This window comes from Medicago truncatula, chromosome 6, assembly GCF_003473485.1.
Source record: "Medicago truncatula cultivar Jemalong A17 chromosome 6, MtrunA17r5.0-ANR, whole genome shotgun sequence".
Lineage (NCBI taxonomy): Eukaryota > Viridiplantae > Streptophyta > Magnoliopsida > Fabales > Fabaceae > Medicago > Medicago truncatula.
Window position 1 is genome coordinate 15774383 of NC_053047.1, and position 14493 is coordinate 15788875.

Here is a 14493-nt window from a genome sequence, read left to right on the forward strand (position 1 = left end):
TTTCATCCTCGTTACCTATCTCACTAAGTATATAATATAACTTTTGATTTTTCCGATCAACTTTGTGATTGCATTTAAGAATGTAACTATTTTCATATTGTAATTTGTGTCTAGAATTCTAGATATGATTTCTCATTCACCAAGAGAGGTGGTCATTCTCCCTCAAGACAATCCTACATACCGTTGGAACAAAAAAGAAGAGACCATAGACATTGACCAACAATATTCTAAATAGATCTATGAATTTTACATAAAAAAGCCAAAATCAACAACAGTTGTCAATGAAACAATTGATTATATTTCTTGAGATATCTAGTAATGATTACAGGTTGTTTGATTATAACTCAAACATGTATTGCTTGAAAACGTTGTGTGTTAACTATTTAAGATTCTCATCAATAATGGTAGTTTGAAAAGATGATATTAATACTTCAATAAGCCTATTGGTTATCAATAACTGCTGAAACAGAGTCTGAACTTTGTGGTTTACATGTATAAAACCACTTGATTTAGTGTATTGATGCATATTTGTATTCCCATCTTTAATATTATTATGAAGTCTCAACTTTCATTAAGTATTATTATTTAGTTGATTAAAACTACTTATTTACTTACCTATCTTTTATTTATTCAGGTTAAACAATGGTGACCTTTATCACAATCTGGGATGGGCAACCGTCCAATACCCCATACTTAAATGAGCATCAATTTTTAAAATTATATGTATAGTCTGTTTGTTTTGAATTTAAGAAAGTTATTTTATTTGTATTTATAAAAATATTTTATATGAAAACTTACTCAAAAATAGTATAAGCTATTTTCAATTCATATTGTAAATTAAAAGAGTAATTTTTATATTCATTGTTAGAGTTTTAAAATAACTAAAATGACATTTATTTTGTCAAAAAGAAATGACATTTTTTCAAAAGGATATCTGTCGAACATGATTTTTATGAGAATCTACTCAAAGTTTTATTATCCAAAAAAAGTTGTACGAAAATGATGAAATATTTAAAATGACTTCTATTTTAAGGGAAGCTATGTAAATTGATTTCTCATTTGAAATTTCTTAAAAAAAAATTGTTAGAAAAGTTATAACAAAAAGATGAAACCCTGAAAAAATATTTTACTTTTTTTTAAATATAACAACGGGAACATAATATGTATAAACATTTAGAGGAGCCCATATATGTTAATAGATCTAGGAGTTATAAATATTGATACATATGAATTCCCAAATGTGTCTTCATTTTTACTCGTGTGCAATAAGAAGAAAGAAAATAAAATATAAACGAATAGATGAAGACCATGCAAACAATTAATATTTATAATGTTCTCCACCTACTGATATAATTTCTTATTTGTTCATAAAATATTGGGATGTTATAAAAAATATTATTTTATAAAAAATCAATTTTTTTATATATAATAGATACATAGTATGTAAATATAATAGTGATTAAAATTTACGATCACTTTGTATTACTTACATATATAATATTCATTCTCACATGATATATATGACTCTAAGACTAATATTTAATAACTCAAGAAGAATGAGGGATGTAGTTGGTGATGCTCTTTGTGAGTGAGAAATGAATGACTCCAAGAATCGAATTTAATTCATGAGAATGAGGATAGATCAATTACGTGTGATTTATCTAGTATTCAAAATTGTGTTTTAATTATTCCTTTAATTGACTTCCGTAGTACATAAATTTCGACTTACACCTAAAAAATTAATCATCTTGTTAGTTAGCCTCGGTAGATAGGTGATTAGACTATTAGGCGATGAAGCCTCCGAGTCGAGCAAAAGTTAGGTTAGGCCAGAACATTTAAGTGAGGGAGATGATTCTTTCTCAAGGATACTAACTTAGTATGTGGGTCTTCAAATCCTCAAATATTGAGTTAAAACATAGTGAGACTAAGCAATGACAGAAGAAACCCATATTCCCTCTTTTTAGCACCGCTAACCATTTAATGGAATGAAGGAGAAAACATGAGATCTTAATGGGGCTACGCACTAAGGAACTTGTTAATGAATCACGTCGAAATGAAGAGATTATAGCTGAAAGTAGGGTGCCATAATCCTACTTTTTCGCTTTTTTATTCATCTACCTTTCTAATTTTATCTTTATTTTAATGCATTTCTTAGTTTACCTCAAAAAACCCAAAAACATTCTACCAAAAAAAAACTCAAAAACAATTGTACCTAATAAAAAAATCACTTTTCTTCGAGAGTTTAATGCAACTGCATCCAAACTTTAAAATCAAAGAACAGATTGTATTTAAGCTCCTCACAAAATAGAAGTGTAATCAAAGAACGTTTCTCCATTTTGTTCAGTCACATCATATCTCTAATCTGGCAAATTTCAAATTATCTATCCGAGGCATTGTGATCAAAATCAGTGATTACTAAAACTAGAGCAAGAATAGAATGAAAATATATGAATAGAGCGAGTTATGTACCAGTTATTTGAGTCTATAAAATGTTATACTCAATAATATGCATTCAAAACCTTTGTTTGTACTTACTACTAATTTTTCCCGACTGCACCCTCCCCATCCCCGACACCAAACCAACATGACTCATTCAAATTTCGACTAAATAAATGAATAGAACGAAAATAAAAACTCCCATAGACCAAAAGCGCCAATCTTAATGATTCAAACCCGACTCAAAAACCAACCTTGCTGACAATAATTCAACGAAGGATATCAACCACTCAATAACGTAGCAACAAAACAACCTGGAGACTAGGACTATGAGAGAGTATTGATAAGAGTGGCACGAAGGTCAACCACCAAACTTTTCCATATTGCCTTGTCGAAAATATGAACATATCATAATCAAGCAGATGAAGGAAGCTCTTCGACTTTCTTTTCTGTATCTTCCTTGCTATCTTTTTCTGGTGTCCCTTTCTCCTTAGTTTTCTCCTCAGATTTCTCTATATCTTTCTTTTCTGCATCTGCTTTCCCTTCAACACTCAAATTCTATTAGCCGGTCTCGGAAGATAGGTGATCAGGCTATTAGGTGACAAAACTTCCACGTCAAGTGAAAGTTAGGTGAGGTTAGAACAGTCGAGCAACGGAGATGATTCTTTCTCAATGCTACTAACTCGGTACGTGGGTCATAAAGGCCTCATAAAATAAGTTAAACATATTGGGACTCCATAATGATGCAAGATATCCATGTTCCCTATTTTTAGCACGCTAATCAATTAAAGGAATGAGTGAGGAGACATGATTTTCATTGTGCTACACACTAATTAGGATCTCGACAACAGATCACCACAAGGAGAGGAGATTGAAGTTCAACATGTTTTTCAACTAAAGGTGAAAACTCTGCAACATTTACTTAATAAAATTAAGTTCAGTCTTTTTGGTGGTTAAATCGAAATATGTTACACTCGTTTTCAACTATCTTCATATGTGTTTGAAGGTGGTTACTTAGAACGCTTTCATGTTTCTTTTTGTGTCTGCGGACTTTGGTTTTTTGTTGTAATTGTGTAAACTTTTGATTTGTTGTTTTCGGCTACATCTTGTGTCGAGAGGACATGGTGCGTTATTTAATATAGTTTTATTTTTGCTTCTTTAAAAAAAGTCTTAGGTTTTTAGCATATACTCGTATTGTTTTTATAGGGCATGAAATAAGTTTATTCCTTGCATTGCAACATATTATTTTTTCTAACTACAATTTAGCAAGACAAATAATATTCAAATAATGTTAATTTACTTTTCTAAAAAAACATTATTGCATTTGTATTTGTTTTCCCAAATGGCAATTGCCTTTACCGTATTAAACAAATCATTATCAATTTAAATATGCACATTCGGATGGTTCCATTTAAGGTACTCTTTTCTCTTAATATTTTCATCATTGATTGGAATAACATGAACATTAATGGACAAATGGATAGTTGAGTAGTCTTTTAGGAGGGATCAACCCTAGACTCTATATTGTCTCTTTTGCGAATGTAACTTTATGAGATCATGTTGATTATATATTTGGGATTTAAGATAGAATTTTGCATGTTTCTATAGTTGTTAACAACCAAATGGGCATGTTGAGTTGGTTATATTATGAGCATGACTTAATATGATAGTTGTTGATTTGTATCGTTATACTATTATTTAATTGATGAGAATCATTTGTTGTTATGAAAATGTCTTTATCATGAATGTATGGGTTTAATGGTGGAGGAGTAATCCTTTATAAAGTTGAGTTAGAAGTGAAGTTTTTTCCTTTTCCTTTTTAAAATGACGGAAACTTTCAAAATTTAGGAGTGTCTAGATTTTTATAACGTTCTATCGAGTCCCTTTTCAGATTTTGCAATGGTATATCTTAGATATGACCCAAATCACTAAATGTGACAACAATAATTTACAAAGAAAAAGTAGGTATTTGCACGAAAACCAAAGCAACAGAGAGATAAAGTAAAAAATAATGTGAGTATGAGAAAGAAAGTTATCACAAAATGGATGTTCAAATATCAATTTTCTTCTTTTTATCCAACAATTATATATTTTCTTGTTGTTCATGATATTGATGTTTCTTTTTGTTTTGGCTAAGTAGTCTAAAAATTCATCTTTAAGGTGAATAAGTAGGGTGTTCTGGTTCGAACCATAGCTCAATTGTATATTATGTATTATCACTTACTAATTGAGCTATGCTAACAAGGACCATGATAGTGATGTTTATCCTTATTCATAATGGTTACGAATTGACAATCATAAAAGCGATATTTTGATTTAATTAGTGATTGAAAAATACTTTTTAAATACGAATTTAGGATAATTTGGTTGTTGATACTAAATGGTAATAATAGATTTTTGTCAGATAGTAATACCATCATACTAGTTAATTGGATGAGGAATCATAAGTTAATTAATATGATAGATCTCTTATCGTTTGTTGAGAACGGAAACATATAAAGATTAACATGTGAAGATATGAACGATAATTTAATGGAAATTGCTAAATCTAGCGAGAAACTGTAACAGCGAAGCCTTCACGAATCATTTTTCAGTGTAATTTTTTGTTTCTCTCTCCTAACTGCCGTCTCTCTATTGTGTTTATTCTGCCAAAGCAAGTCTTTGATTGGATAATTTTTATTCGGGATAAATTCGTGAGGTTTTCTTTCCTTGAAATAGCATTGCTCTAATTTGATATATGTAATTGATCGCGGGGATACATTAAAAGTAGTTTATGAAGTTTAATTGCACAAAAGATCTACTTATTTGTTAATTTATTCCATTTTATCACGAGAAATTCTTGCTTGGTCTCTTATCTAAGAGGTCATCTTTAGTGACAACCAACAAAAACAAGACAAGTAATAAAAAATTGAAACAAGTTGATTCTCTCTCCTATTATCTATGAAAAGCATCTTCAAAACCGTCTGGCCACCACACACTCATATAAAACCTCCGGAAAACTTCCACCACTAGCACATAAAGAGCAAAAATACACACGCCTGAGTTAATTTATTATGGCTGAGTTAATGTCACATTTGAAACATATCAAAGGCCAATGGAGTTTTTTCAACAAAAAAATAAAAATAAAAATGAAGGATAAGTCTACAAACAAATTAAAAATAACAGGCATTATTCATGCTTGAGCAGCAATGATTTGGGCAATTTTGACATCACAGAACATATTGTTTGGCCGAGCGAACTTGGGCACTTTTGAAGTTTCGAATTCGTTGGTAATGGAGTTTTCGACAACAATGACTCTAAACTAAAGTACTATATCTATATGGCACTGTATCAGTGGAGGAAGAGAAACAATGATTTCAATTTTCATTTATTTATTTTTAATTTAGGACAAATGATGTGTCATGTTTTTGTTGGTTGTGACTAAAGATGACGTGTTAGGTGAGAGACCATGCAAGAATTTTTCTTATCACTTTTTAGTTTGCAAAAAACCAACTTGCCAAAACCCTATATAGAACGATATAAAAAAATACTTAGATACTACTAATCAAATATCAAATAATATTCATTTTTGTGCAATTTTCATATTTTATGGAACGGGTTGCATTAGATAGAACCACAGTTGACAATAAAACTCTTTACAGGCTATGTTGAACTACCGTAATTAATATACCACCAGGCCACTTGGGTTGGTTTGGTTGTATTGACTAATGACCTGAAAGTGTGTTTCTCCCCAAGGTCTCAGGTTTCATTCTCATTAGGTGGACTAATTTAACTTCTTCAATATATATATAGACACACACACACCCACACATTGGTGTCTGACCAAGTCAGAAGTCCAATATTGGTGTCTTATAAAATTTTAATAAGATTGTGTTTCATCCTCATTACGTATCTCACTAAGTATATAATATAACTTTTGATTTTTTCGATCAACTTTGTGATTGCATTTAAGAATATAAATATTTTCATATTGTAATTTGTATCTAGAATTCTAGATGTAATTTCTCATTCACCAAGAGAGGTGGTCATTCTCCTTCAAGACAATCCTACATAGCGTTGGAACCAAAAGGAAGAGACCATAGACATTGACCAACAATAATGATTATAGGTGTTCTTAAAAAACTCAAACATGTATTGCTTGAAAACGTTGTGTGTTAACTATTTAAGATTCTCATCAACAATGGTAGTTTGAAAAGATGATATTAAAACTTCAATAAGCCTATTGGTTATCAATAACTGCTGAAACAGAGTCTGAACTTTGTGGTTTACATGTATAAAACCACTTGATTTAGTGTATTGATGCATATTTGTATTCCCATCTTTAATATTATCATGAAGTCTCAACTTTCGTTAAGTATTATTTAGTTGATTAAAACTACTTATTTACTTATCTCTATTTTTTATTTATGTAGGTTAAACAATGGTGACCTTTATCACGATCTGGGATGGACAACCGTCCAATACCACATACTTAAATGAGCATCAATTTTTAAAATTATATTTATAGTCTGTTTGTTTTGAATTTAAGAAAGTTATTTTATTTGTATTTATAAAAATATTTTTTTATGAAAACTTACTCAAAAATAGTATAAGCTATTTTCAATTCATATTTTAATTTAAAAGAGTAATTTTTATATTCATTGTTAGAGATTTAAAATAATTAAAATGACATTTATTTTGTCAAAAAGAAATGACATTTTTTCAAAAGGATATCTGTCAAACATGATTTTTATGAGAATCTACTCAAAGTTTTATTATCCAAAAAAAGTTGTACGAAAATGATGAAATATTTAAAATGAACGATTTCTCATTTGAAATTTCTTAAAAAATCTTTGTTAGAAAAGTTATAACAAAAAGATGAAACCCTGTAAAAATATTATTTTTTTAAAATATAACAAACGAGAACGTAATATGTATAAACATTTAGAGGAGCACATATATGTTAATAGATCTAGAGTTATAAATATTGATACATGTGAATTCCCAAAAGTGTCTTCATTTTTACTTGTGTGCAATAAGAAGAAAGAAAATAAAATATAAACGAATAGATGAAGACCATGCAAACAATTAATATTTATAATGTTCTCCACCTAATGATATAATTGCTTATTTGTTCATAAAATATTGGGATGTTATAAAAAATATTATTTTATAAAAATCATTTTTTTATATATAATAGATACATAGTATGTAAATATAATAGTGATTAAAATTTACAATCACTTTGTATTACTTACATATATAATATTCATTCTCACATGACATACATGACTCTAAGACAAATATTTAATAACTCAAGAAGAATGAGGGATGTAGTTGGTGGTGCTCTTTGTGAGTGAAATGAATGACTCCAAGAATCGAATTTATATATAATTTATAAAAATCGAATTTATGAATGTTCATAAAATATTGGGATGTTATAAAAAATATTATTTTATAAAAATAATTTTTTTATATATAATAGATACATAGTATGTAAATATAATAGTGATTAAAATTTACAATCACTTTGTATTACTTACATATATAATATTCATTCTCACATGACATACATGACTCTAAGACAAATATTTAATAACTCAAGAAGAATGAGGGATGTAGTTGATGGTGCTCTTTGTGAGTGAAATGAATGACTCCAAGAATCGAATTTAATTCATGAGAATGAGGATAAATCAATTACGTGTGATTTATCTAGTATTTAAAATTGTGTTTTTATTATTCCTTTAATTGATTTCCGTAGTACATAAATTTCGGTTTACACTTAAAATTAACATCTTGTTAGTTAAACTCGGTAGATAGGTGATTAGACTATTAGGCGATGAAGCCTCCGTGTAGAGCAAAAGTTAGGTTACGCCAGAACATTTAAGTGAGGGAGATGATTCTTTCTCAAAGATACTAACTTGGTATGTGGGTCTTCAAATCCTCAAAGATTGAGTTAAAACATAGCGAGACTAAGCAATGACAAAAGAAACCCATATTCCCTCTTTTTAGCACCACTAACCATTTTAATGGAATGAAGGAGAAAACATGAGATCTTAATGGGGCTACTCACTAAGGAAGTTAACACACATAACCTGCAAATTTTCGTTGAATTATTTTCAAATCATATACTATAATTAGACACATCCAATCAATCGAGCAAGATTTTTTTTCGCTTTTTTATTCGTTTACCTTTCTAATTTTATCTTTATTTTAATGCATTTCTTAGTTTACCTCAAAAAACCCAAAAAAAAACTCAAACAATTGTACCCAACATAACTCTAATCCAGAAAATTTCAAATTATCTATCTGAGGCATTGTGATCAAAATCAGTGATTACTAAAACTAGAGCGAGAATAGTACGAAAATACATGAATAGAGTGAGTTATGTACCAGTGATTTGAGTCTATAAAATGTTATACTCAATAATATGCATTCAAAACCTTTGTTTGTACTTACTACTAATTTTTCCCGACTGCACCCTCCCCATCCCCGACACCAAACCAACATGACTCATTCAAATTTCGACTAAATAAATGAATAGAACGAAAATAACAACTCCCATAGACCCATAGACCAAAAGCGCCAATCTCAATGATTCAAACCCGACTCAAAAAACCAACCTTGCTGACAATAATTCAACGAAGGATATCAACCACTCAATAACGTAGCAACAAAACAACCTGAAGACTAGTACTATGAGAGAGTATTGATAAGAGTGGCACGAAGGTCAACCACCAAACTTTTCCATATTGCCTTGTCGAAAATATGAACATATCATAATCAAGCAGATGAAGCAGGCTCTTCAACTTTCTTTTCTGTATCTTCCTTGCTTTCTTTTTCTGGTGTCTCTTTCTCCTTAGTTTTCTCCTCAGATTTCTCTTTATCTTTCTTTTCTGCATCTGCTTTCCCTTCAACACTCAAATTCTCAAGGAGATCAGCAGCAGTGGATGCATCCTTGCTTTCCTCTTTGTTCAGGGATTCAGCAATTTCTTGAAATGTCTCTATGAACTTTCTGCAATCTAACAGTATGGTGAAGTAACAGTTAGTATATGCCATAAAATTATTGCCAATTAATCGGCTAACAGAACAATATAAGCCTGAAAGAGTGAAATGTTTGCAATTGAATGGAAAGACAGAAGCAATGAACTTAAATATGAGCACTAAATCATTCTCCTGGATAATGCAGGTATATAAAATATTATCATCATTTAAGTGCCACAGGATCATGTTACGTAAAAAAAACTGTCTCTCCTATCCACAAAATACTACTACTTAACCCTGCCCATGATAAGCAAGGACAAACACTTAAAATACCTGTACAATAATTTTGTTAGGTAAAGTACGATTATTAGCCCTTGTACTATAAGTTGGAATTCCATACCATAAGCATCTAAAATTAATTCTTCCAACATAACTTCATTTAACAAGAATTATCTTACAGTCAAACTCAAGAAGAACCGAAACTAAACACCACTGCCATTTTTTATATAAAACAGAGAAATAGAAAACACCAATAAAGAAAAGTCTATCATCAAACATGTCAAACACAATGGCACAACTCTAACACTTACTGTTGCCAAAAATCCAAATGAACAAGTGAAGCACATTAACAGACATAAACAAAGGAATACATGTAAAAGCTACTCTAATAACCCATCTAAGCATCAGCCTGAAGCACGCTCCCAACAAGATTTTTATGAAATAGCACAAAGATACAAAACCACAAGTTCATCTTAAAATTGTGTTCAGAGCAGATAACTCTGAACATTTCAAAATCATAGTTCCAATTTCCATATTCAACACACCCAAAAAGTAAACTAAATGTTACATACAAACAAATACTTAGGTTGCAGCTGGCTAGTAGGTGCAGAACAAACAATTTGCTTAGTTGGCTAATTACTAACACTTAAAATAACAAATACTAATACCAGCACCAAATTCGGTGAGTTAAGCCAATTTAACTTAGATTAATCAGTGCAACACCAAGGAATGTCAAATAAAAATCACTCATAAAACAACCAGGGGCGGATCCAGCCCTATGTGAGGGTGTGCACTTGCACACCCTGAATTTTCAAAAACTACACCAGTAATCTATGTTTGTATGCTTTTTGCACACCGTGAGATTTTGCTTTTGCACCCTGACCCAGAGACCGAGAGAAGTGAGTTCATTTGCAGTCACATAAAAGAAAGAAAGCAAACTAGAATATAAAGAAAGAATTGATGTGCAACGGCGAGAAAACGAGAACGAGGCATATGCTGAAGAGCAAGGAGAACGGGGTATACGCTGAAGAGCAAGAAATGGGTGGCGGCCAATCAAAACTCAATAAACTTGCATTATTTAGAATTTCCTATAACCCGTTTTGGCATGGGCTCTTCAATTTATGGCCTCATTCTAAGTTCAATGGCCCAGTTTCAAGTTGAGTTTAAAATGTTGACATATTTGGTCAAGTTAATTTAGATAGAAGCACACAATGGTTTTTATTGATATAAACAATGTCATATATTATTCTCCTAAAATGTGTTTTATATATAATCATACACACCTTTTAAAAAAAATAATGATATAATTATACAAAGACAACTCTAAAATTAATTGCTACTATCGCCTAATTTAATTGTGTTTGATATCGTAAGCTATACGTGCAACTATAGAGCCTGACTTTATAACCTCAAGAGATAATATTCAAATTTTACCCGAGACAATTGTAAAATGGTCATTATTATTACTTTTTTTTGTTATAAAGTATTGTCTAATGGCATCATTATTAATATTTTTCTTTTTTTGCTAATAGTCACCATTATTAATAATAATTTTTCATTCCCTAATTTTGTTTTAAAATGTTGATTTTAACGATTTTAAAATATAAATTGCGTAAAAGTTAATTATAAATTGTGTTTGCAATTTATTAGTTACATAACATAAACAAAATTATGTTTAATATTGCGAAGAAAATAATAGTAATTTATTAAGATATAAACAATCTGCACCACCGGTCCAGGGTCCTGAATACGCCACTGAAAACAACCTTATTTGAATAAACAATTTATGGCATAAGCGCTTATCAAATAAGTGCTTATGAATAAACTATTTCTTTAACAAGATAAAATAGAGTCAAAATATTTATGTATAACCTATTAAGCTGTTTTCACGAACTATCCTGGAGTGCTTATAAAAATAAACCGAAAACAACTAGTGAATATGTTGATTGTTGTTTTCATATGTTCTCTCAATCTCACACAAGTGAATATGTCAGTATTTAAGTTCAAACAAGTTGATACAAATAAGCACCAAGTCTGAACACAGTTTACAAATAATGCAATTTGAATAAGAAATAAGAAAAAAGAAAAAGGATTAAAAGAATGTTTACTTTCAATTGACGCAAATCGAATGCAGAAAAACTCGTCTTTCAATTCACCATCAGCAAAGTCCTTCGCGTGCCAAACACAAGATTTCTCATTCCCAGCATGCTCTTGCACAGTCATTTTAGGCAAAACTAACCAAAACAAAACAATCAAACACAAAAAATACCATCAAAAACCAATCAAAAATCAAATAAAAATTCTAATTTTGTAGCACTAACCATCACAACACTGACACATGCGTTTACACTCAATTTTGCCATTTTCTCAAATTTTCAATGGTGTTAACATGTCAGTGTTGTGTCAGGTGTATGTGATACATATAAACAAAATCGATAAATTATCAAAGGTGAAAGTCCGGCACCGACACATGTGTTTACGTTCAATTTTGTCATTTTCTCAAATTACTGCCAATGTCAATGATTCAAAATCAATACTTACTGAGATGATTAGCACAGATCTTAAGAGTCTTTGATTGTCTCATAACAAGCCTAACTTTTCCAGTAACCTTATGCTTCAAAAACTTAACAGTTCCTGCCCCTCGTTCCTTCCATTGATTCCCTACCTTGTCAAATCGGTACAGTTTCGCTTTTCTACACACAAATCACAAACACATCACACAAAAATCACAAACACAACACAAAAATAGAAGAAAAAAATTGTACAAAAGATCACAGACACAACACAAAACTACACAATAAAAGAATAAAAAACATCACACACACCAAAATCACAAAAACGTTGCAAAAATCACAGAAACATCACAAAAACATCGCAAAAAACACACAAAATACAAGAATCGCAGAAACATGACAAGAAAACACAATCACAAAATCCCAATATAATCACTTGATAAAAAATCACACAAAAAACGCCAAAAATCACAGAACATCAAAAAATCACAACAAAATCATAAACTACCAAAATTCACAACAAAATCGCACAACTTTACCGATATTCACAATAAAATCACATAAAATTTACCAAAATTCACAACAAAAACACAAAACTTACACCAAAAACATCGTAGAAACCACAAAATCACAAAATTATAGAAACTAACAAAAAAAAAGTAGTTGGAGTGAGAGAGAGTATACAGGTCGAGAATAGCTTCTTCATCTTCTTCACCAGTAGAAACAGCGACTTCATGAAGTTGGATGATCGGAGCGATTTGAGCGCCGGTGTCTTCTTCATCGCCGGCGGGAACATCTTCCTCTTCGTGATGATCGGTGCTTGTAGACATTTTTTTAGAGAGAGAAAGTGATAAAGGGTTTGTAGAGAGAGAAAGTGAGTGTGAAGGGGTTAATAGGGTTTTTAGGTTTATATAATAGGGGAGAGAGAGTCATGAATCGTTGTAAAGTTTAAGCAGTGTTTTGGGTTGAAATCGGATGGGTGACACGTGTTAATTAATGAATGGTTGAGATTTGGTTGTGTATTTTGAAGAGAGGGAAGTTTTTTGTTTTTTGAGAAGTCTGTTAAATGAGAAAAAAAAAGAGGAAAGTTTAATTGAGGTTTTTGGTTGCGTTTTTTTTTTTTTTTTATTTTGGTGGCCGGAGTTCAAACTCCAAACTATGTATTGTTCCTACTAATTGAGTTAAGTTCAAGAGGACATATTTTTTGTTGCATTTAAAAAGAATTGGTACATCATGGGCGCGTAAAGTACAAGTACCATACGAGTACTAGTACCCACGGAGTACCCGACACGAGTACGTTTAGTAAATTGTAGTACCCATGCTTCAGAGGGGCCGATGTTCACGACAGTTTTCACTCTATGGCACTCATAATTACCCAAATAAATTAGTAAATAAATAAATAAATGAAATGTGTGGCATAGCCATCAAAAGATGAACGAATGATAGAAATTGTGGATATGCTTGTATGAATGATAAAGAAGGTCTCATGAGAACATGAGTTTCATCAATTAGATTAAGAAAATGTGTGGCAGGAGTATTATAAATCTTTTTTTAGTTCTGTAGTTTAGTGGCTAGAACTCACACAATTAAATTGAGGAGAAGTGGAGTGTCCGGAGTTCGAACCCCGGCCCCTACATATAATATGCAATATCTCTACCAACTGAACTAGGCTCATAGAAATTTATATGCATAGAGGTGTTGCTGAGATGCCCATTCAGGTTCATATGAAATATTGGCTTTAACCTTTTTGTGCACATTGCTAGGAATTATGACAAAAATACCAAGAGATATAAATGCAAAGGATATTTTTCTTGCAATCAGCACCATGATGAGAAACAAACCGAGCTTTACACTCTTTGCATACACAACAATCCACCATGGCCACGTATAAAAAATTTCACTTGTTGACACAATGCCTTCAATAGTAATTATATGCACCAAGGTTTGGTTTCTCTCTCACACTTGTTGGAGTAAATAACAAGCTTGACCAATATTACTTATTTTGACTTATATAGAGAGAAAAGAGTACCAAGAGATATCATAGTTCCAATAATTCTCATCTAAGAATTTTCGAGCCTTATCAAGTTTATCTTTCATGTATCCAAGTCCTTATTGTGTATCTTGAAATAAGTAAAAATAAGTCCTTAAGGCATCAAACATAGCTAAGATAAACAAATAATGATACATTAACAACCAATCCATTCCCAAAATTAACACATTCCCTACTTGAAATAAGTAAAAATAAGTCCTTGAGTCAAAGTGATTATGGTAATAGTCTCGGTTGATTATGGTGAAAAAGGAA

The 14493-nt window shown here is 31.0% G+C and overlaps 1 protein-coding gene across 1 annotated transcript; it reads right to left on the minus strand.

The window, feature by feature from the left end:
- Positions 1 to 8775: 8775 nt before the first annotated feature.
- Positions 8776 to 13082, minus strand: LOC11446564 (ran-binding protein 1 homolog b). Its single transcript, XM_003619088.4, has 4 exons — positions 12876 to 13082; positions 12220 to 12371; positions 11787 to 11912; positions 8776 to 9437 (listed from the first exon to the last, which is right to left on the minus strand). The coding sequence occupies exons 1-4, from the start codon at positions 13019 to 13021 to the stop codon at positions 9199 to 9201; spliced, it is 663 nt and encodes a 220-aa protein (XP_003619136.1). The 5' UTR covers positions 13022 to 13082; the 3' UTR covers positions 8776 to 9198.
- Positions 13083 to 14493: the final 1411 nt, after the last annotated feature.